The 24,378-nt window shown below is 46.9% G+C and overlaps 1 protein-coding gene across 1 annotated transcript in view; it reads left to right on the forward strand.

Moving 5' to 3' along the window:
• The window catches only part of LOC144598975 (cell adhesion molecule DSCAM), a 565,733-nt gene that overhangs the window by 353,045 nt on the left and 188,310 nt on the right, over positions 1–24,378 (forward strand). The window contains exons 7-11 of the mRNA XM_078409651.1: positions 2,000–2,296; positions 7,398–7,673; positions 14,225–14,503; positions 17,224–17,343; positions 21,110–21,283. Of these exons, the coding sequence (XP_078265777.1) occupies positions 2,000–2,296; positions 7,398–7,673; positions 14,225–14,503; positions 17,224–17,343; positions 21,110–21,283 (1,146 nt within the window). The remainder of the gene's footprint in view (positions 1–1,999; positions 2,297–7,397; positions 7,674–14,224; positions 14,504–17,223; positions 17,344–21,109; positions 21,284–24,378) is intronic.

Raw genomic sequence — 24,378 nt, forward strand, 5'->3', positions numbered from 1 at the left:
CGGGGATCGCTGGTCGGCGAGGACTCGGTGGGCCGAAGGGCCTATTTTTGTGCCGTATCACAAAACTAAACTAAACTAATTAAACGCCACTATCATGTCTAGCAAAAGCCTCCTAAACACCAATATCACATCCAGCTACTTGTCAGGCTGAGGGGCAACATTTTCATTTTTCATGTTCAGTCAATGGAAATGCAAGTCGCATGGGGCATTACCCATGGTGGTACAATTGATGCCTCTTTCTTTTGTCAGTAACATAATCTGTATGTCACATCGTTGGAGCGTGGTTGATCTTTGCGTGCTGATCCCAGAGGAATATCTACTATCATCCGAAACAATCTCCCACCTCTTTTAAATCTATTTTTCTACCTGTAAAAATTAAATTATATTCTGCACTCTGTTTCAGTTCTGTCTAATAGACATGCGTTTGTCTTGACTGTATGTATGCATAGTGTTACCTGATCTGTTTGGATAGCATGCAATGAAAGCTTTTCACTGTACCTCAGTAAAAAAAAAAAACACACCTAAACCTAGGCCTTGGGGCAGCACAGTGGCACAACGGCAGAGTTGCTGCCTTACAGCGCCAGAGCCCCGGGTTCAATCCTGACTATGGCTGCTATCTGTACGGAGTTCATACATTCTTCCTGTGACTGCTTGGATTTTCTCTGGGTGCTCCGGTTTCCTCCCATGTAGAGTGATACAGCCCGGAAACAGGCCCTTCCTGCCACCATGCCCCATCTACATTAGCCCCATCTGCTTGTGTTTGGCCTGTATCCCTCTAAACCTGACCTATCCATGCACCTATCTAAATGCTTCTTAAATGCAATATTACCTGCCTCAACTACCTCCACCGGCAGCTCATTCCACATACCCACCACCCTTTGTGTAAAAAGGTTACCCCTCAGTTCCTATTAAATCTCCCCCCTCCCACCTTAAACCTGTGTTCTCTGGTTCTCAATTCCCTTACTCTGGGCAAAAGACTGTGCGCTTACCCAATCTATTCCTCTCACACTCCAACGACTTACAGGTTTGTAGGCTAATTGGCTTTGGTGAGTTGTAAAATTGTCCCCACTGTGTGTAGGTTAATGTATGGGGTGATCGCTGGTCGGCATAGACTCGGTGGGCCGAAGGGCCTGTTTCTGCGCTGTATCTCTAAAGTCTAAAGCTCTGGAGAGAGCCCCAAGGTGCAGTGCTTTGACCCAGCAGATTACGATTTTTGGGGGGATTTTTGGGGGATCTAACTTAGTTTAGAGATACAGCGTGGAAACAGGCCCTTTGGCCCACCGGGCCTGCACCGACCAGCGATCCCCGCACATCAACACTACCCTCCTACACACACGAGGGACAATTTTACAATTATACCAAGCCATCTAACCTACAAACCTGTAATATATTCCTTTATTCGTCCCACACCGGGGAAATTTGTACGTCTTTGGAGTGTGGGAGGAAATTGAAGATCTTGGAGAAAACCCACGCAGGTCACGGGGAGAACGTACAAAACTCTGTACGGAGAAACATATAAAATTCTTAAGGGGTTGGAGAGGCTAGATGCGGGAAGATTGTTCAGAACCAGGGGTCACAGCTTAAGGATAAGGGGGAAGTCTTTTAGGACCGAGATGAGAAAACATTTCTTCACACAGAGAGTGGTGAGTCTGTGGAATTCTCTGCCACAGAAGGTAGTTGAGGCCAGTTCATTGGCTATATTTAAGAGGGAGTTAGATGTGGCCCTTGTGGCTAAAGGGATCAGGGGGTATGGAGAGAAGGCAGGTGCAGGTTACTGAGCTGGATGATCAGCCATGATCATATTGAATGGCGGTGCAGGCTCAAAGGGCCGAATGGCCTACTCCTGCACCTATTTTCTATGTTTCTATTTTTCTATGACAAGCCCCCCGCGGTCGGGATCGAACCCGGGGTCCCCTGGCCCTGTGAAGGCAGCAACTCTACTGCTGTGCCACCCTGATACCCCCTGATATGATATGCTTTTCTTCCTTTCTGCTTGCAGACGGAACGCCCAAGGTGACCTCGTCCTTCAGTGAAAAGGTGGTGAATCCCAACGAGCCCATTTCGCTGATGTGCAACGTGAAGGGCACGCCCTCCCCCACCATCACCTGGACCCTGGACGACGACGCCGTCTCCAGGGACGGAAGCCACCGCCTCAGCCAGTACATCACCAAGGAGGGCAACACGGTCAGCCACGTCAACGTCACCAACACTCAGGTCCGGGACGGTGGAGTCTATCGGTGCGCGGCCAATAACTCTGCCGGAGTCGCCATGTATCAGGCTCGAATAAACGTAAGAGGTGCTTGTCAAATTAGCTCCTCAGAACACATAGTTCATTTCATTAGGATTGTGTATTCCATGCATTATTAAGTTCTGTTTCTGAATTTTTTTCCCCCCCAAAAAATGGTCCTCTTTTTGTTCCAGATAAATTGGCTTCCTTGCTGTTTATCCATTTATGTTGTCTCCTTCCACTCTCTCCTGTCAACTGAGTTTCTATACCTTGTTGCTGTCGGTTATGACTTCGTTTGTTTTTAGATGATCAGAGGAATGATTGTGGACACCTTGTAAGGTTCCATTCACATGATGTCTCAGTGTGCTAATGACCGGCCTTGTGGCTGGTCTTGGCACATATCTCTGCCTGTTTTCCTGTCATTTTCTTTGTCAAGTGATCTTCAGTCAAGCCATGTGTACCTCTGTTGGTCATTTGGACTTCCCTGCTGTGATACCAATTGGATCTCTTGACTTTACTCTTCCAGCCAAATCAATTCCATGTGGGCAACACATTAATTCGATGCGATACGATACGATAGAACTTTATTTATCCCAAGAGGGAGATTAATCTTCCAACAGCCATAAAATACAAGATACATGAAACCTGAACTTAAAGTGACGAGTGGAAAGGATTGGGGATGTGCAAAGATTGGAGAGGGGGGAAAGGGGGGAGTCAGTCTCAGTCTACCCCAGGACAGAAGGGGGAGGAGTTGTACAGTTTGATAGCCACAGGGAAGAAGGATCTCCTGTGGCGTTCTGTGCTGCATCTTGGTGGAACCAGTCTGTTGCTGAAGGTACTCCTCAGGTTGACCAGTGTGTCATGGAGGGGGTGAGCTGTATTGTCCAGGATGCTCTGCAGTTTGAGGAGCATCCTCCCCTCCAAGACTACCCTCCCATGAATCCAACTCCGCCCCCAGAACAGAGCCAGCCTTCCTGATGAGTTTGTTGATCCCATTGACGACCGCAGCCTTTGCCCTGCTGCCCCAGCACATGACAGCGAAGAAGATGGCACTGGTTACCACAAATTGGTAGAACATCTGCAGCATCTTGCTGCAGACTTTGGAGGAACGGAGTCTTCTCAAAAAGTACTGCCGGCTCTGTCCCTTCTCGTACAGGGCCTCAGCGTTCCAATAGACAATAGACAATAGGTGCAGGAGTAGGCCATTCGGCCCTTTGAGCCAGCACCGCCATTCAATGTGATCATTCCTGGACCAGTCCAGTTTACTGTCCAGATACACTCCAAGGTCTGACAACTTCTGCAAATTAATCAGCCATAAGCCAAACTGTACTATTTATCTGTGTGGGAAGGAACTGCGGATGCTGGTTTAAACCGAATATAGACACAAAATGGTGGACTAACTCAGCAAGACAGGCAGCATCTCTGGAGAGAAGGAATGGGTGACATTTCAGGTCAAGACCCTTCTTCAGACTAGAGTCAGGGGAAAGGGAAAACGAGAGATATAGACGGCGATGTGGGGAGAGATAGAACAAATGAATTAAATATATGCAAAAAAGTAACGATGATAAAGGAAACAGGCCATCGTTACTTGGTTGCTAGGTGAGAACGAGAAACTGGTGCGACTTGGGTGGGGGAGGGATGGAGAGAGATATAAATAAGTGCAATAAATAAATACTATTTACCTAACATGTTGGAGGTCGGTGTGGGCAAGTTCGGTCGAAGGGCCTGTTTCCATGCTGTATGGCTCTATGACCATGACTTTATGTGCTTTTCTCTTTTGCACTGTTACAGTTTTTTAATCGTGTTAATTTCTTAACATCTTTTGTCTTGTGATGGCTTAACAACAACGCTTCTGCCTCCAAAGTTCTGAACAATTTACTGTCCACAAACACCAGAGCCTCCAGCTCCTTCATGCGAGTAGAGGCACCACCACTTAATATATCCCTATTTCTTGCATCCAGGGCAGTAGTTTAAAGGCAGATGTTGTAGCAGGAATGATTTAGTTTAGTTTAGTTTAGAGATGCAGGGTGGAAATAGGCCCTTCGACCCAACGAGTTCACGCCGTACACACTATAATCTAGGGACAATTAACATTTGTTTACCAATGCCAATTAACCTACAGACCTGTACGTCTTTGGAGTTTGGGAGAAAACCGGAGCACCCGGGGAAAACCCACGCAGGTCGCGGGGAGAACGTACAGGCAGCACCCATAGTCAGGATCGAACCTGGGTCTCCGGCGCTGTAAGGTAGCAACTCTACCGCTGCGCCACCATGCCGCCCAACTGTTACCTAAAGAAAATTGATGATGCTTCTTGGGCTCAAGTAGAATTGTAATTCAGTGCTGTTTTGAAGTTACATTTGCTTTGTGTTTGCCAGTTAAAATGGCCACCATCAATTCTGGCTGCCATGGGACTGAAGTGAGTAGAGAAGTCCACTGATATAACAATGGACCAACAGGTTACTACATCCATTATGTTAGCACCTCCTCTTGTGGCTAAGCAGAGGAGATACCTGTGCTGGCTCCTCTCAGTCACTGCCTGTGGGTCTCAGGGGGATACTGTTAATCAACTCCTTGCTCATTTTGTATGTTGGTACAGCAGGCAGTAGAAAGCTGGGGTTTTCTTCACTAGTTTAGGTTTGTTATTGTCACATGTAATATGTGCCGTGAAAGGTTTTGTTTGGCATGCTATCCAATTGGATCAGATAATACTGGACATAAATACAACCTAATCAAAGGTGAAGGAGAAAGGATTTAATAGGAATCTGAGCGGGTAACCTTTTCCCACAAAGGGTGGTGGGTGAATGGAACGAGCTGCCAGAGGAGGTAGTTGAGGCAGGGACTGTCCCGACAGGTACATGAATTGGACAGGTTTAGAGGGATATGAGTCAAACTGGGAGGCAGGTGGGACTAGTGTAGATGAGACATGTTGGCCGTTGTGGGCAAGTTGGGCCTGTTTCCACGCTGTATGTCTCTATAACTCTATGGCTGTATGACACACTCAAGTACAATAGATAGGGCAAAGGAGACGATGCAGAGTACAGAATATAGTTCTCAGCATTGTGGAGCATTAGTTCCATAGATGAAGCCTAATGTCTGTAATGGGGGGAGAGGTGAATCAACCAGTGCCCTACCTTAAGGAAGGACCTTGTTTGGGCCAAAGGGACCTCATTCAAACTTACCGAATAATGAAAGGCTGGACAGAGTGAATGTGGAGAGGATGTTTCCACATCTGGACCAGAGTGCACAATCTCAGAATAAAATTACTTACCTTTAGAAAGGAGACGTGGAGGAATTTCTGGAATTCATTGCCACAGACGTCTGTGCAGGCCAAGTCATTGGGTAATTTTAAAGCGGAGATCGACAGGTTCTTGATTAACTAGGGTGTCAGAGGTTATGTGGAGAAGGCAGGAGAATGGGGCTGAGAGGGAAAGACAGATCATCCATGTTTGAATGGCGGAGTGGGACTCAATGAGCCGGATGGCCTAATTCTGTTCCTACGACTTGTGAACCATTCAGAAGCCTGGCAATAGAGAAAAAAGGGCGTTCCTGAGTCTGGTGGTGTGCCCTATCGAGCGTCTGTACCTTCTGTCCAACAGAAGCAGGTTTAGTTTAGTTTAGTTTAGTTTAGTTTAGTTTAGAAATACCGAGCAGAAACAGGCCCTTTTGGCCCACTGAGTCCTCTCCGACCAGTGATGCCCGCACATTAACACTCTCCTACGCACACTCGGGACAATTTACACACACCAAGCCAATTAACCTACATACACGTACATCTTCGGAGTGTGGGTGGAAACCGACGATCTCGGAGAAAGCCCACGCGGTCGAGGCGAGAACGTACAAGCTCCGCACGGGCAGCACCCATAGTCGGGATGGAACCCGGGTCTCCGGCGCTGGAAGCGCTGCAAAGGCAGCAACTCTACCGCTGCACCACCGTGGCCGCAGGGTGTAGCAGGAATGACCTGGGTGGGACAAGTATTTGATTATGTCGGCTGTTTTCCAAGGCAGCTGCCAATGATTATTCAAAAACCCTGACGTTGAGTAGACGATTGTGGAAAATATTGGTCTAACAATTCGGCAGCAGATATATGGAGCCAATTCCATGATGATAAATATAGGGAGCTGGCTTCTCTGGATCCATGTCGCATTAATGGCCTGTCATTTAAAATGTGAAAGGCTGACTTCAAGGTTAAAAATGAAAGGAAATTGGTGCATTAATTAACAAAAACTGATCTCTAAAAGAGGTAGAGACTGGTATGCTCTCAGTGTGGTGAGAATTAAAGGGCACCAAGATAACTTTTTCATAAAAATGTACACCGATCAGCCAAAACATTATGACCTGATGAGTCAAAACATTATGACCACCTGCCTAATATGCTGTTAGTCCTCCGTGTGCAGCCCCATACGCAGCAGGGTGCGATGCTCTATGTATTGTGACACATTCCTCCTTTGACCACCATTAACATTTTCTGTGACTTGTGCCACAGTAGATCTTCTGTCAGTTCGGACCAGACGGGATAGCCTTCGTTGCCCTCGCGCATCGATGAGCCTTGGGCGCCCAACACCCTGTCGCCGGTTTGTGGTTTGTCCCTCCTCGGACCACTGTTGGTAGGTACTCACCACTGCTGGCCGGGAGCACCCCACAAGCCTTGCCGTTTCAGAGATGCTCTGACCCAGTCGTCTGGCCAAAGTCGCTCAGGTCTTTACTCCTGCCCGTTTCTCCAGCATCCAACAGGTCAACTTCAAGAACGGACTGTTCACTTGCCGCCTAATATATCCCACCCCTTGGCAGGTGCCAATTGTAACAAGATAGTCAATGTTATCCACTTCGCCCGTCAGTGATCATAATGGTTTGGCTGATCGGTGTGTATAATAAAATACATTTTAAAAAATATAAATATAAATATATATATTCCCAAATAAACCCATTGGATTCACATTGGATTGCTTTCTTTAAATATAATTATAGTAAAAGTGTTGAAAATTTACCTTTAACACATTGAAGGAAATGTCGGCTTGTCATTCTTGTGATGCTGTAATGAAACCAATGCAAGTTAAACAATCTTTTTTATGACTGTTATTATAGTTATAGTTCTTTAAGATTGCATTCTCCCTTTTACAGTTTCCATTGTTCCTATTTTTTTTTTGTTTTTTTTTGTTGTTTTCCGGTAGGACCTGCCAGCATCCGATCCATGAAAAACATCACTGCCATTGCAGGCCGCGACACCTACATTCATTGCCGGGTGATCGGATACCCGTACTACTCCATCAAGTGGTACAAGAACTCCAACCTCCTGCCTTTCAACCACCGCCAGGTGGCGTTCGGGAACAACGGCACCTTGAAGCTCTCCGACGTGCAGAAGGACACGGACGAGGGGGAATACATCTGCAACGTGCTGGTCCAGCCGCAGCTGTCCACCAGCCAAAGTGTCCATGTCGCCGTCAAAGGTAAGGCCGGGGCGGGGCGGGGCGGGGCTCAAAGACGCCGTGCTCGAGGAGATTCACAACCCGTGACCACAGTGACACGTTCTGCTGGGCCGTAAGGCAGCAGAGCTGGAGATACAAGGTCAAAAAGGCTTTCGGCACATTGGCCTTCATAGAAACATAGAAAATAGGTGCAGGAGTAGGCCTTTCGGCCCTTCGAGCCTGTACGCACCGCCATTCAATATGATCATGGCTGATCATCCAACTCAGTATCCCGTACCTGCCTTCTCTCCATACCCCCTGATCCCTTTAGCCACAAGGGCCACATCTAACTCCCTCTTAAATATAGCCAATGAACTGGCCTCAACTACCTTCTGTGGCAGAGAATTCCACAGATTCACCACTCTCTGTGTGAAAAAAAACGTTCTCATCTCGGTCCTAAAAGGCTTCCCCCTTATCCTTAAACTGTGACCCCTTGTTCTGGACTTCCCCAACATCGGGAACAATCTTCCTGCATCTAGCCTGTCCAACCCCTTAAGAATTTTGTAAGTTTCTATAAGATCCCCCTCAATCTTCTAAATTCCAGCGAGTACAAGCCGAATCTATCCAGTCTTTCTTCATATGAAAGTCCTGCCATCCCAGGAATCAATCTGGTGAACCTTCTCTGTACTCCCTCTATGGCAAGAATGTCTTTCCTCAGATTAGGAGACCAAAACTGTACGCAATACTCCTGGTGCGGTCTCACCAATGCCCTGTACAACTGCAGCAGAACCTCCCTGCTCCTTTTCTCAAATCATCAGTCAGAGTATTGAGTAAAGAAGTTGGGAGGTCATGTCTGCAGTTGTATAAGACGTTGGTGAGGCCGCATTTAGAGTACCTTGTTCAGTTACCATACAGCCAGACTAATCTTCAGTCTGAAGAAGGGTCTCGACCCGAAACGTCACCCATTCCTTCTCTCCTGAGATGGTGCCTGACCTGCTGAGTTACTCCAGCATTTTGTGAAATAAATACCTTTGATTTGTACCAGCATCTGCAGTTATTTTCTTACATTATACAGCCCGACTAAGTGAAAAGCAACAGACTTTAAACTAGTACGGTTGGGGGGAGGGACTCAAACACAGATAGCTAATAGGCAGTGTGTGAGGCAGGAGGCAGAAAAGGGAAACACTCAGACCCAATATGTAGGAGAGAAAGAAGGGAAAAGAAATAAACTGAGAATAAGAAATGATGGGTCCCTTAAATGTGTATATTTTAATGCTAGGAGCATTGTAAGAAAGGTGGATGAGCTTAGAGCCTGGATTGACATCTGGAAGTATGATGTTGTGGCGATCAGTGAAACATGGTTGCAGGAGGGTTGCGATTGGCAATTAAATATTCCAGGATTTCATTGTTTCAGATGTGATAGAATCGGAGGGGCAAGAGGTGGGGGTGTTGCATTGCTTGTCAGGGAGGATATCACAGCAGTGCTTTGGCAGGACAGACTAGAAGGCTCGATTAAGGAGGCTGTTTGGGTGGAACTCAGAAATGAGAAAGGTTTAGCAACACTTATAGGGGTGTATTATAGACCGCCAAATAGGGAACGAGAATTGGAAGAGCAAATATGTAAGGAGATAGCAGATATTAGTAGTAAGCACAGAGTGGTGATTGTGGGTGATTTCAATTTTCCGTATATAGACTGGGAATCACATTCTGTTAAAGGGCTGGATGGTTTGGAGTTTGTAAAATGTGTGCAGGATAGTTTTTTGCATCAATACGTAGAGGTGCCTACCAGAGAAGGGGCAGTGTTGGACCTCCTGTTAGGAAATGAGATGGGTCAGGTGACGGAGGTATGTGTTGAGGAGCACTTTGGGTCTAGTGATCATAATGCCATTAGTTTCAATATCATTATGGAGAAGGTCAAATCTGGACCAAGGGTTGAGATTTTGGATTGGAGAAAGGCTAATTTTGAGGAGATGAGAAAGGATTTAAAAGGAGTGAAATGGAAATTGTTGTTTTATGAAAAGGATATAATAGAGAAATGGAGGATATTTAAAGGTGAAATTTTGAGAGTACAGAGTCTTTATGTCCCTGTTCGGTGGAAAGGAAAGAATAATAATTTGAAAGAGCCGTGGTTTTCCAGGGAAATTGGACACTTGGTTCGGAAAAAGAGGGAGATATACAATAAATATAAGCGGCAGGGAGTAAATGAGGTTCTTGAGGAATATAAAGAATGTAAAAGGAATCTTAAAAAGGAAATTAGAAAAGCGAAAAAAAGATATGAGGCTGCTTTGGCAAGTAATGTAAAAGTAAATCCCAAGGGGTTCTACAGATATGTCAATAGCAAAAGGATAGTGAGGGATAAAATTGGTCCATTAGAGAGTCAGAGTGGACAGCTATGTGCTGAGCCGGAAGAAATGGGGGAGATATTAAACAATTTCTTTTCTTCGGTATTTACCGAGGAGAAGGATATTGAATTATGTGAGGTAAGCGAAACAAGTAGAGTAGTGATGGAAATTAGGAGGATTAAAGAAGAGGAGGTACGGACACTTTTGAAGAATATAAAAGTGGATAAGTCTCCAGGTCCTGATAGGATATTCCCTAGGACATTGAGGGAAGTTAGTGCAGAAATAGCAGGGGCTATGACGGAAATATTTCAAACGTCATTAGAAACAGGGATGGTGCCGGAAGATTGGCGCATTGCGCATGTTGTGCCTTTGTTTAAAAAAGGTTCTAAAAGTAAACCTAGCAATTATAGACCTATTAGTTTGACGTCTGTGGTGGGAAAATTAATGGAAAAGATACTTAGGGACAATATATATAATTATTTGGATAATCAAGGCCTGATTAGAAACAGTCAACATGGATTTGTGCCTGGAAGGTCATGTTTGACTAATCTTCTTGAATTTTTTGAAGAGGTTACCAGGGAAATTGATAAGGGCAAGGCTGTGGATGTTGTCTATATGGACTTCAGTAAGGCATTTGACAAGGTTCCACATGGAAGGTTGATTAAGAAGGTTAAATCGTTGGGTATTAATAGTGAGGTTGCAAGATGGATTCAACAATGGCTGAATGGGAGATACCAGAGGGTAACGGTTGACAATTGTATGTCAGGTTGGAGGCCAGTGTCTAGTGGAGTGCCCCAAGGATCTGTGTTGGGTCCACTGTTGTTTGTCATTTACATTAATGATCTGGATGATGGTGTGGCAAATTGGATTAGTAAATATGCAGATGATACTAAGATAGGTGGAGTAGTTGATAGTGAGGTAGATTTTCAAAGTCTACAGAGAGACTTGGGCCTTTTGGAAGGGTGGGCTGAAAGATGGCAGATGGAGTTTAATGCTGATAAGTGTGAGGTGCTGCATTTTGGTAGGACAAATCAAAATAGGACGTACATGGTAAATGGTAGGGAATTGAGGAATGCAGTGGAACAGAGAGATCTGGGAATAACTGTGCATTGTTCCCTGAAGGTGGAATCTCATGTGGATAGGGTGGTGAAGAAGGCGTTTGGTATGCTTGCCTTTATAAATCAGAGCATCGAGTATAGAAGTTGGGATGTAATGTTGAAATTGTACAGGGCATTGGTGAGGCCGAATCTGGAGTATGGTGTGCAGTTCTGGTCGCCAAATTATAGGAAGGATGTCGACAAAATGGAGAGGGTACAGAGGAGATTTACTAGAATGTTGCCTGGGTTTCAGCACTTAGGCTACAGAGAGAGGTTGAACAGGTTGGGTCTTTATTCTTTGGAGCGTAGAAGGTTGAGGGGGGACTTGATAGAGGTTTTTAAAATTTTGAGAGGGACGGACAGAGTTGACGTGGGTAGGCTTTTCCCTTTGAGAGTGGGGAAGATTCCAACAAGGGGACATAGCTTCAGAATTGAGGGACAAAGGTTTAGGGGTAACATGAGGGGGAACTTCTTTACTCAGAGGGTTGTGGCTGTATGGAATGGGCTTCCGGAGGAAGTGGTGGAGGCTGGCTCGATTTTATTATTTAAGAGTAAATTGGATAGGTATATGGATAGGAGGGGATTGGAGGGTTATGGTCTGAGTGCAGGTAGATGAGACTAGGTCAGGGAGAATGGTCGGCGTGGACTGGTAGGGCCGGACAGGCCTGTTTCCATGCTGTAGTTGTTATATGTTATATATGTTAAGATGCACAACCACATAAAAGTTAACGTATCCATCCATCACAGAGGATTCCACATTCCTCACTGTGATGGAAGGCAATACAGTTCAAAATCCTCCTCTTGTTCCCCGTGGTCGGGGCAGTCAAACCGCCCATGTTCGGGGCGATCAAAGCCCCCGCAGCCGATGATCAGGGGTGATCGAAACTCCCACATCGGGGCGGTTGAAACTCTCTCCATGGCATGGAGCTCCCGAGTCAGCCTCTTGTTCAGTTCTGGGCACCATATTAGAGGAAAGATGTTGTCAAGCTGGAAAGGGTTCAGAGAATATTTACGAGGATGTTGCCAGGACTAGAGTGTCTGAGTTATAGGGAGAGGTTGAGTCGACTGGGTCTCTATTTCCTTGGAGCGCAGGAGGATGAGGGGTGATCTTAGGGAAGTATATAAAATCATGAGAGGAATAGATGCACAGAATCTCTTGCCCAGAGTAGGGGAATCGAGGACCGGAGGACATAGGTTCAAGGTGAAGGGGAAAAGATTTAACAGGAATCTGAGGGGTAACTTTTTCACACAAAGGGTGGTGGGTGTATGGAACAAGCTGCCAGAGGAGGTAGTTTAGGCTGGGACTATCCCAACGTTTAAGAAACAATTAGACAGGTACATGGATAGGACGTTTGGAGGGACACGGACCAAGAGCCGGCAGGTGGGAGTAGTGTAGCTGGGACATGTTGGTCGGTGTGGGCAAGTTGGGTCGAAACGGCCTGTTTCCACACTGTATCACTCTATGACTTTATGACTCTGAATGCAGAAGCTGGAACCTTGAGCTGCAACATCTTGAGCAGGTTGCTGGTAGAACTCAGCAGGGTCAGGCAGCAACTGTGGAGGGAAGTGGACAGGAGACGTGGACACTGGGTGTTTGAGTGAACCACCCCCTCCCTCACCTGTACCCACCTTTCACTTGTTGGGCTTTGTCGCGCCCTCGCCTCTCCTTTCCCCCTTTCTCCCCCTTTCTACAAATTGTGATAAGTTGGGTCCCATCCTGAAACGCCACCTGCCCAATCCCTCCAGACACATTGCCTGAGGGCGGCACGGTGGCGCAGCGGTAGAGTTGCAGCCGTACAACACCAGAAACCCAGGTTTGATCCCGAGTACGGGTGCTGTCTGTACAGAGTTTGTACGTGCTCCCTGTGACTCTGGGTTTTCTCCGGGTGCTCCGGTTTCTTCCCACATTCCAAAGATGTGCAGGTTTGTAGTGTAATTGGCTTCTGTAAATTTCTCCTAGTGTGTAGAATAGAACGAGTGTATGGGTTCTTGAAGGGAAAATATGAAGGTTTAGATCAGTTTAGAAGAAATAGTGGAAAAGAAAATTGTTATTTAAGTGAAGTGAGACTTCAAAATGGCCTTCTCCCCATACCCCCTGACTCCGCTATCCTTAAGAGCTCTATCTAGCTCTCTCTTGAATGCATTCAGAGACTTGGCCTCCACTGCCTTCTGAAGCAGTGAATTCCACAGATTTACAACTCTCTGACTGAAAAAGTTTTTCCTCATCTCTGTTCTAATTGGCCTACCCCTTATTCTTAAACTGTGGCCCCTGGTTCTGGACTCCCCCAACATTGGGAACATGTTTCCTGCCTCTAACGTGTCCAACCCCTTAATAATCTTATACGTTTCGATAAGATCCCCTATCATCCTTCTAAATTCCAGTGTATACAAGCCTAGTCGCTCCAGTCTTTCAACATACGACAGTCCCGCCATTCCGGGATTTAACCTAGTAAACCTACACTAATCTATCTATAGTCAAGTCAAGTCAAGTCAAATTTATTTGTCACATACACATACTCGATGTGCAGTGAAATGAAAGTGGCAATGCCTGCGGGTTGTGCACAAAAATAATTACAGTTACAATAAATAAAGTTAATAAGTTACTAAACATAGCACCAAAAGTGTCGACAAAAATTTAGTCTCTGGGGTTATCAAAGTTGACAGTCCTGATGGCCTGTGGGAAGAAGCTCCGTCTCATCCTCTCCGTCTCATCCCTTTCCTTCCGATGGGAGTGGGGAGAAGAGGGAATGGCCGGGGTGAGACTGGTCCTTGATTATGCTGGTGGCCTTGCTGAGTTGGCGTGAGGTCTAAATGGCGTCAGTGGGAGGGAGGTTGGTTTGTGCGATGGTCTGGGCTTCGTCCACAATTCTCTGCTTACTCATTTTGTTACGTCTGTCAGCCCCACAACAAGTTACTGACAAACCTTCATCCCGCAAACTCTCCTGCTGACAGTTTTCTCTCTGGATTCTATTGAGTGTCCCTTTGGTGACACCCAAGACGTAACTAAAAACGACATGCAAGCTTAGATGGTAATTATTTTTGGTTGCTGAATTTTGCTCAGTAATGTTGAATCTGATGAGGAATAATAAGGAAATGTTAATAACGTTGGACATGGATGAATTCAACAATCCATTAACAAATGTATTTGTGTCAGTCCCTCCTTATATTCAGCCTTTCGAATTTCCACGATTCTCCATCGGGCAGCGTGTCTTTGTTCCGTGTGTTGTCATCTCGGGCGATCTGCCGATCAGGATCACTTGGCAAAAAGATGGCCGCCTGATTCCAGCCAGCCTCGGAGTCACCATTGACAAGATCGACTTCACCAGCTCCCTGAGGATCTCCAACCTCTCGCTCATGCACAACGGGAACTACACCTGCATTGCCAGCAACGATGCAGCAGCGGTGGAGCACCGGAGCGAGCTGATCGTCAGAGGTGATGTGCAATTCTGCAGCTCTGACACTGCCCACTTTACGACATGCACTGGGGCAGCCATGTGTGGTCAACAGTCCTACTGTAGATGGCATTGAGAGGCCTATTTCATAATGAGAAGCTGACGTCAGTCAGGTCTGTGCCAACGTGACTGTCCTTAGAGGCAGGAATCTAAGGATCTGAAGAAAGATCTTCGTAAGGTCACCAATTAGACATAGCCATAGACATAGACATAGAAAATAGGTGCAGGAGGATGGCCATTCGGCCTTTCGAGGCAGCACCGCCATTCACTGTGATCAGGGCTGATCATCCATAATCAGTAACCCGTGCCTGCCTTCTCTCCATATCCCTTGATTCCGCTAGCCCCTAGAGCTCTATGTAACTCTTATATTCATCCAGAGAATTGGCCTCTACTGCCTTCTGTGGCAGAGAATTCCACAATTTCCCAACTCTCTGGGTGAAAAAGTTTTTTCTCATCTCAGTTTTAAATGGTCTCCCCCTTTATTCTTAGACTGTGGTCCCTGGTTCTGGACTCCCCCAACATTGGGAACATTTTTCCTGCATCTAGCTCGTCCAGTCCTTTTATAATTTTATACGATTCTATAAGATCCCCTTTCATCCTTCTAAATTCCAGTGAATACAAGCCCAGTCTTTCTACGCTTTCCTCATATGACAGTCCCGCCATCCCGCGGATTAACCTCATGAACTTACGCTTCACTGCCTCAATAGCAAGGATGTCCTTCCTCAAATTAGGAGACCAAAACTGCACACAATACTCCAGATGTGGTCTTACCAAGGCCCTGTACAACTGCAGAAGGACCTCTTTACTCCTGTACTCAAATCCTCTCGTTATGAAGGCCAACATGCCATTAGCTTTCTTCACTGCCTGCTGTACCTGCATGTTTACTTTCAGTGACACTGCTTGCTGTACCTGCATGTTTACTTTCAGTGACACTGCTTGCTGTACCTGCATGTTTACTTTCAGTGACACTGCTTGCTGTACCTGCATGTTTATTTTCAGTGAATTAGTCAGCTCACACTGATTTAAAGGCAGCAAGGTGGCGCAGCGGTAGAGTTGCTGCCTTATAGCGCCAGAGACCCAGGTTCGATCCTGACTACGGGTGCTGTCTGTACAGAGTTTGTACGTTCTTCCCCTGACCTTTGTGGGTTTTCTCCGGGAGCTCCGGTTTTCTCCCACATTCCAAAAACATACAGGTTTGTAGGCTAATTGGCTTTGGTAAAATTGTAAATTGTCCCTAGTGTAGGGATAGTTTTGGTGTATAGGGATCACTGGTCGAACCGGACTCTGTGGGCCAAAGGGCCTGTTCCTACGCTGTATCTCTAACCTAAGATTTAAAGGCGGCATGGTGGCGCAGCGGTAGAGTTGCTGCCTTACAGTGCCAGAGACCCGGGTTCGATCCTGATTATGTGGACAGACTCATGAAAGGGAATGCTTAACATTGTCAAGTGCATAAATCAACTCCATGATAATGTCAAGGAAGTGAACACAGCCAAGCTATTGTAGGAGAAAAAAAGAACTGCAAATGCTGGTTAATACACAAAAGGACGCAAAGTGCGGAAGTACTCAGCAGGTCAGTCAGCGTCTCTGGAGAACATTGATCGGTAACATTTCGGGTCAAGAGTCTTCTTCATTGTAGCGTCAGTCATAATGAGAAGCTGATGTCAGTCAGGTCTGTGCCAACGTGACTGTCCTTCGAGACAGGAACCCAAGGGCCTGAAGAAAGATCTCGACCTGAAACGTCTCATAGAAACATAGAAAATAGGTGCAGGAGGAGGCCATTCGGCCAGCACCGCCATTCATTGTGATCATGGTTGATCGTCCCCAATCAATAACCCGTGCCTGCCTTCTCCCCATATCCCTTGATTCCACTAGCCCCGAGAGCTCTATCTAACTCTCTTTTAAATCCATCCAATGATTTGGCCTCCACTGCCCTCTGTGGCAGAGAATTCCACAAATTCACAACTCTCTGGGTGAAAAAGTTCCTTCTCACCTCAGTTTTAAATGGCCTCCCCTTTATTCCAAGACTGTGGCCCCTGGTTCTGGACTCCCCCAACATTGGGAACATTTCTCCTATATTCCTTTTCCCCAGTGTTGCCCCCTGACCCGCTGATTTACTCCAAAATTTTGTGTCTATATATTCGGTGGTAAACCAGCATCTGCAGTTCCTTTCGACCAAGCTTTTTTATCTGCTGAAGAACTTCACGAGTTGTGTGCAAAGCTTTATTCCCACATCTTTGGTGATTTCCAAACTTGTTTGTTTGCAGCTTGGTCAGGCAGCATCTGTGGAGGCAAATTTACAGACAATTATTTGGATCAGAACCCTTCTTCAGACCTCCTTCAACCGAGGCTGATGGAGTCATAGATAGAATCACAGAGTGATACAGTGTGGAAACAGGCCCTTCGGCCCAGCTTGCCCATGCCGGCCAACATGTCCCAGCTACACTAGTCCCACCTGCCCCGCGCTTGGTCCACATCCCTCCAAACCTGTCCTATCCATGTACCTGTTTCTTAAACGTTGGGATAGTCCCAGCCTCAACCACCTCCTCTGGCAGCTCGTTCCAATACCTATAGTAAGTTTGTCAGCCATGCTTTCCCTCCATGAAGCTATGTGACACGTCTTAATTTTATCACAACAAACTTGCCAAGGTTGGAATTCATATTCTATGGGACTTCCGTTTGATTTTAAGCTTATTTCTTTCAGTACCGCCTCGATTTGTGGTGCAGCCCAGTGACCAGGATGGTATTTACGGGAAATCCGTCACCTTGAACTGTTCTGCAGAGGGATATCCAGTTCCGACCATCGTGTGGAAATATTCCAAAGGTAACACTTCAATCTCGGCGCCACAGCGGAGTGCAGCTGATTGCACTGCTCTACATGCCCATGTGGAAACGCTAACCTATACTGTAATGTTTAGCAGCAAAATGTAAAGAGTTGAAGTTCAGGGTTGGAGCGTACAATGAATACAGATGTAGCACAATGAATACAGATGTAGTACAATTAATACTGGTGCAGCGGTCGAGTTGCTGCCTTACAGCGCCAGAGACCCGTGATCGATCCTGACTGCGGGTGCTGTCTGTACGGAGTTTGCACGTTCCACCCAGTGACCGCGTGGGTTTTCTCCGGGTCCTCTGGTTTCCTCCCACATCCCAAAGGTGTGCAGGATTGTAGGTTAATTGACTTCTGTAAATTAGACAATAGACAATAGACGCAGGAGGAGGCCATTCGGCCCTTCGAGCCAGCACCGCCATTCAATGTGATCATGGCTGATCATTCTCAATCAGTACCCCGTTCCTGCCTTCTCCCCATACCCCCTGACCACGCTATCCTTAAGAACTCTATCTAGCTCTCTCTTGAATGCATTCAGAGAACTGGCCTCCACTGCCTTCTGAGGCAGAGAATTCCACAGATTCACAACTCTCTGACTGAAAAAGTTTTTCCTCATCTCAGTTCTAAATGGCCTACCCCTTATTCTTAAACTGTGGCCCCTTGTGTTCTGGACTCCCCCAACATTGGGAACATGTTTCCTGCCTCTAACGTGTCCAGCCCCTTAATAATCTTATACGTTTCGATAAGATCTCCTCTCATCCTTCTAAATTCCAGTGTATACTAGAAATTGTCCCCCGTGTGTAGGATAGAACTTGTGTGCAGGTGGTTGTTGGTCACGGCGGACTCGGTGGGCCCAAGAGCCTGTTTCCATGCTGTATCATTAAACAAAATGAAACTAAACTAAACTAAATTAAACTTAACTTAACTTAACTAAACTATGAACTGCAAGGGAGGCGAGCACAGTTGTGCTGCAAATAGTGCTTCTACCTCACAACTCCAGTGACTTGGCTTTGATTCTGACCTCTGTTGTTGTCAGTGTAGAGTTTACATTTTCTCCCTGTGACTGAGTGTTTTTACCCTGGGTGCCTCCCACATCCTAGAGGTGTCCTGGCTGATTGATTACTAGGCCTCTGTTCTGGGTGGGTAGTAAGCAAAAATAATAGAGCAGAGCAAGATAGACCACTCGACCCTAAAAACCGTAGTATGTCATGGCGCCATTTTAGTAGGCAGAAACCTGCAGAAACATTTTTTTTTTTAAATAACAAAAATCTGTGAATTGATAGATGAGATATACTCTGCATTTTTATGGTATCATCACACATACTGTTCCCCCAAAACACTGAATATACTATGAGAGGCAGAGCGAACGGCGGGTTTTGCTTACTAAAATGGCGGACGCTATGCTCCTTTGCGCACTATGCTTCAGTATAGGCGATTTCGACGGAGTGGATCTTGCTCATCTAGTTTCTTTGGTGGTAAAAGAGTGGTGGGGGGGTGGGGGGGGGGGGGGGGGGTTGATTGGGCAAGTAGGAGGGAAGATACCAGAAGAGAATAAGAAGGGGAACAAGATTAATGAGGTTCTCGGAGAGTCGGCATAAACTCGATGGGCTGAAAGGCGTAAATCAATGTTGGAAGAAAATACAAAATACAAAACATTATTTTCGACTTGCATTCATTCTCAGCTCAAACTATTTTAATGGAAGTCAACTGTGTTTATTTCTCGTGCGACTGAGATAGATTGGTTTTGCGCAGAAACCCAGGAATACCCAGCTGGTTAGGCAGGAGAACGGTAAACTGAGTGATGTTTCAGTTCAATAATTTGTCATTGTCCCGATACGTCCTTCATTAGTCTCACTCTCGTCTGCTCCAAGCTTATTCCAGCAGCCTTCCTCCCCCCCCCCCCCCCCCCCACACCACCACGATCCTCAACAACCGCATTATTGCTGTTGCGCCCTGCGCTCATGTAGAATCCGTCACTTTAACACCTTTTCTACCAACTTCCGCCTTGCCTTCAATCCATCTGGACCATCTCTGACATACCTTCTGTTTCTGGATCTCTCGCTCTCCATCTCAGGACTTGCCACCAACGTCTTCAGTAAAGTCAACAACTCCCCCAGATTCCTCACCGTTACCTCCTCCCACCCTGTTTCCCGTAAGGATACCATCCCCATTCTCCCAATTTCTCTGTGTCGGAAAGAACTGCAGATGCTGGTTTACATCGAAGGTAGACACAAAATGCTGGAGTAACTCAGGTCTGAGGAAGGGTCTCGACCCGAAGCGTCACCCATTCCTTCTCTCCAGAGATGCTGCCCGTCCCGCTGAGTTACTCCAGCCTCTTGTGTCTACCTTCCCAATTTCTCTGGCGCATCTGCTCTCAGGATGAGCCTCTCTGGTCTGGGGGGCTTCTGAAATGTCCTCCTTCTTCCTGGTGCGTGGTTTCTTCTCCGCCATTGTTGACGGAGCTCTTGCAAACATCTCCTTCAATTCACACATCTCTGCTCTCACCCCTCCCCCTCTCCCTCTCCCCAGACGGAAGTGCAATGAAGTTCCCCTGGTCCTCCCCTTTCAATGCACCAGGCTTCACATCCAACACACCACTTCCACCAGCTCCAACATGATCGCACCGCCACTCACACCTTCCCCTCTGCCCTCCCCATCTACCCCCACACCCCCCCCCCACATCTGTTACATTCTCGAGACTCCATGGTCTGCTCATCTCTCCCACCTGCATCCCATATCCCCTGGCACTTTCCCTTGCGACTGCATGAGGTGTTGTAATAACTGCCCCTCTACCTCATGCTCATAAGTTCCAGGAGCAGAATGACGCCATTCGGCCCATCAAGTCAACACCGCCATTCAATCATGGCTGATCTGTCTCTCCCATTCGAACCCCATTCTCCTGCCTTCTCCCCATAACCCCTGACACCCGTGCGAATCAAGAATCTAACTATTTCCACCTAGTCTGAAGAAGGGTCTCAACCCTGAAACGTCACCCATCCTTTTTCTCCGGGGATGCTGCCCGTTCCGCTGAGTTACTCCATCTTTTTGTGTCCATCTTCGGTTTAAACCAGCATCTGCAGTTCCTTCCTCCACCATAAAAACGCCCCTTGACTTGGCCTCCGCAGCAGTCTGTGGCAACAAATTCCGCAGATTCACCACCCTCGGGCTAAAGGAGTCCTCCCTTACCACCGCACAGGGACCTAAGCAGCCCTCACGTTCGCACTGTTTTCCCAGGAGACTGTAAGAAGGTCTTGAAGTCATTTCTAGACAAGAGCAAGCTCAGGCCAATCACACATAGAAACATAGAAACATAGAAAATAGGTGCAGGAGTAGGCCATTCGGCCCTTCGAGCCTGCACCGCCATTCAATATGATCATGGCTGATCATCCAGCTCAGTAACCTGTACCTGCCTTCTCTCCATACCCCCTGATCCCTTTAGCCACAAGGGCCGCATCTAACTCCCTCTTAAATATAGCCAATGAACTGGCCTCAACTACCTTCTGTGGTAGATAATTCCACAGACTCACCACTCTCTGTGTGAAGAAATGTTTTCTCATCTCGGTCCTAAAAGACTTCCCCCTTATCCTTAAGCTGTGACCATTGGTTCTGGACTTCCCCAACATCGGGAACAATCTTCCTGCATCTAGCCTCTCCAACCTCTTAAGAATTTTATATGTTTCTATAAGATCCCCCCTCAGTCTTCTAAATTCCAGCGAGTACAAGCCTAGTTTCTAGACGTTTCCTTGTCTCTCTGTTGCAGGTGCGGGCGTTCCACAGTTCCAGCCAATCACATTGAATGGACGGATCCAGTTACAGGTGAATGGGTCTCTCCTTATAAAGCACGTGCTGGAGGAAGACTGCGGCTACTACCTCTGCCAGGTCAGCAACGATGTGGGAGCCGACGTCAGCAAGTCCATGTATCTCACCGTCAAAAGTAAGCACCGCTTTAATGCCTATGGTGGTGATGGTCAAAGGATGACATGATATTGGGGGAACAGCAGCAACGGTCAACAGCAGAGGCCCAACAGTCAACAGTGTTCATGAGTTCATAAGTCGTAGGATCAACTTTTGAGGCCATTTGGCTCCATTGAGTCTACTCCGCCATTCATCCATGGCTGATTTACCTTTCCCTCTGAACCCCATTCTCCTGCCTTCTCCCCGTAAACATTGATTGTCACATGTACCGGATCTCACTGGAAACATTGTCACAAGAAGGGATGCCTCTGTTGATTAGAAATGCATGCAAAGTGAAAAGACCTATGAAACCACAAACTATCAGGAGACCATGGGGAAATCCATGTGCCATGTCTGTGGTCTCCACAGCCTGTGGTCTTGACACAGTGTGATTCAACTGTGATCAATGTTAGTTGCTGCACCTCAAGCTGAGGAGCTATGCAGCAACACACCTTTATTTCAGCTGTGGGGATGATGAGGGTAGAGACCATAAGACGTGGGGCAGAGACAGTGCAATGTAGTCCATTATAATTTGGCCTTGGCACTGTTGTATTTGTTAAATGGAAGCTTGCGTGTGTGTGTTCGTATGTGTGCGCGCATGTATCTGTGCATGTGTGCGTGTGTGTGCGCGCATGTGCGTTTTGTGCATAAATGCACGTGCGTGCTTGTGTGTCTGCGTGTGCGTGCATGAATGTGTGTGCGCGCGTGTGCATGCGTGTGTATGTTTGTGTGCGTGCGTGTGACTTGGTGGTATCGGAGGTTGGCCCTAAACATGAGCAAGTTTTGCGTATTTTGAAGACGGGCTTGCTGTGCCTCTGAAATACTCAGTTGGTGTTTAAAGGAGCAAAATGTCCCAGTAGGAGTTCAAATGAACATGACTGAAGAGGTGAAGGCATTGTACCTGCGGTCCGGAGTAGGTTTTTGACCTGAAACGTCACCTATCCATGTGTAGGAAGAAACTGCAGATTCTGGTTTACACCGAAGATGGACTCAAAATGCTGGGGTAACTCAGCGGATCAGGCAGCATCTCTGGATAGACGGAATGGGTGATGTCAAGGGTTTTGACCCGAAACATCACCCACTTCTTCTATCCAGAGATGCTGCCTGACCTGCTGAGTCACATCACCTGTCCATGTTCTCCAGAGATGCTGCCTGACCTGCTGGGTCACATCACCTGTCCATGTTCTCCAGAGATGCTGCCTGACCTGCTGAGTCACGTCACCTGTCCATGTTCTCCAGAGATGCTGCCTGACCTGCTGAGTCACGTCACCTGTCCATGTTCTCCAGAGATGCTGCCTGACCTGCTGGGTTACTCCAGTGCTCTGTGTCCATCTCATGTGTACCTGCGATCAGGTTGCACAGGGAGAGCGGTGATCAGTATGCTCACAGATCTCTCACACCCCCTGAGCTGAAGGCCTGAAATCAGAAGCAATGTAAAATTGCCTCGGACCGTGACAGTGATATTGCCTCTGACAAAAGCTTTGAAGTTCCAAGTCTATTTAGGATGCCTAGGCATGTCCCACTTACTGCCTTTGTTGTGCGGACTTAGAATCTCTGGCTTAGCCCGCAGGCTGGGGGATTGAATTCACAATGATTCAACCCCATTTGTGGAATTGAATTCTAAACCACAGGCTTTTTTAGAAAATGCACATTTACTGATTAGCGTATTCAATGCAGTCTGCACACAAAATAATGTGCAGGTGACTCATTCACATCTGTGTCTTGTGCACTTTGCAGATCGCTCAGTACCCACAAACATTGTGCTGAAGATTATATCCCTTCTTTCTCATTTAGTTTTGAGATACATCGTGGAAACAGGCCCTTCGGCCCACCGTGTCCGCGCCGGCCTGCGATCCCCGCACACTAGCACTATCCCACACACCAGGGACAATTTACGATCTTTACCGAAGCCAATTAACTGGCAAACCTGTACGTCTTTGGAATGTGGGAGGAAACCGGAGCACCCGTAGAAAACCCACGTGGTCAGAGGGAAAACGTACAAACTCCGTGCAGACAGCGCCCATAGTCAAGATCGAACCCGGGTCTATGGCGCTGTAAGGCAGGAACTCTACCACTGCGCCACCGTGCCGCCCCAGAAATTATCTTCTGTAACTGAAACAGTTGGCAATTTTAGTATATAAAAGTTGGCTGCATACACCAGCAGAGTCATAGTTAGATAGTAACCATTATTTCTATCCAGAGATGCTGCCTTCCCCGCTGAGTTACTCTAGCATTTTGTGTCTATCTTTGGAATAGGGACAGTTATCTTCGGTGTAAAATGACTGATGAATTCCCTTTACAAGTCAGCTCAGTAACTACACTACTGTAAGTGCCAGTGATGGTTTAGGTTTATTATTGTCATCCATACCGGGGTACAGTGAAAAGGTTTCTTTTGCACGTTATCCGAACAGATCAGATATATCATCATCTTTACAGGTAGATACAATGAGTTCAAACTCAAGTACAACAGATAGGGCGGAAGAGAAGATACAGAGTGCAGAATTTTTGGTTCTCGGCATTGCAGTGCATCAGTTCTATAGACAAAGTCCAATGTCTTCAGGGGGTAAATCGCACGGTACCATAGCCGATGGAAGGACCGTTCTGAGGCCTGATGACAGAGGGGAAGAAGCCCCTCTAAGGGCGGCACGGTGGCGCAGCGGTAGAGTTGCTGCCTTACAGCGAATGCAGCGCCGGAGACTCAGGTTCGATCCTGACTACGGGTGCTGTACTGTACGGAGTTTGTACGTTCTCCCCGTGACCTGCGTGGGTTTTCTCCGAGATCTTCGGTTTCCTCCCACACTCCAAAGACGTACAGGTTTGTAGGTTAATTGGCTGGGCAAATGTAAAAAAAATAATAAATTGTCCCTAGTGGGTGTAGGATTGTGTTAATGTGAGGGGATCGCTGGGCGGCGCGGACCCGGTGGGCCGAAGGGCCTGTTTCTGCGCTCTATCTCTAAATCTAAAATCTAAATCTAAAGCCGTTCCTGAGTCTGGTAGTACGCGCTTTCAAGCTTCTGTACCTTCTGCCAGCCGGGAGCGGGGAGTTGAAGCAATGTCCAGGGCGGGACAAGTCTT

This window comes from Rhinoraja longicauda, chromosome 12, assembly GCF_053455715.1.
Source record: "Rhinoraja longicauda isolate Sanriku21f chromosome 12, sRhiLon1.1, whole genome shotgun sequence".
Taxonomy (NCBI): domain Eukaryota; kingdom Metazoa; phylum Chordata; class Chondrichthyes; order Rajiformes; family Arhynchobatidae; genus Rhinoraja; species Rhinoraja longicauda.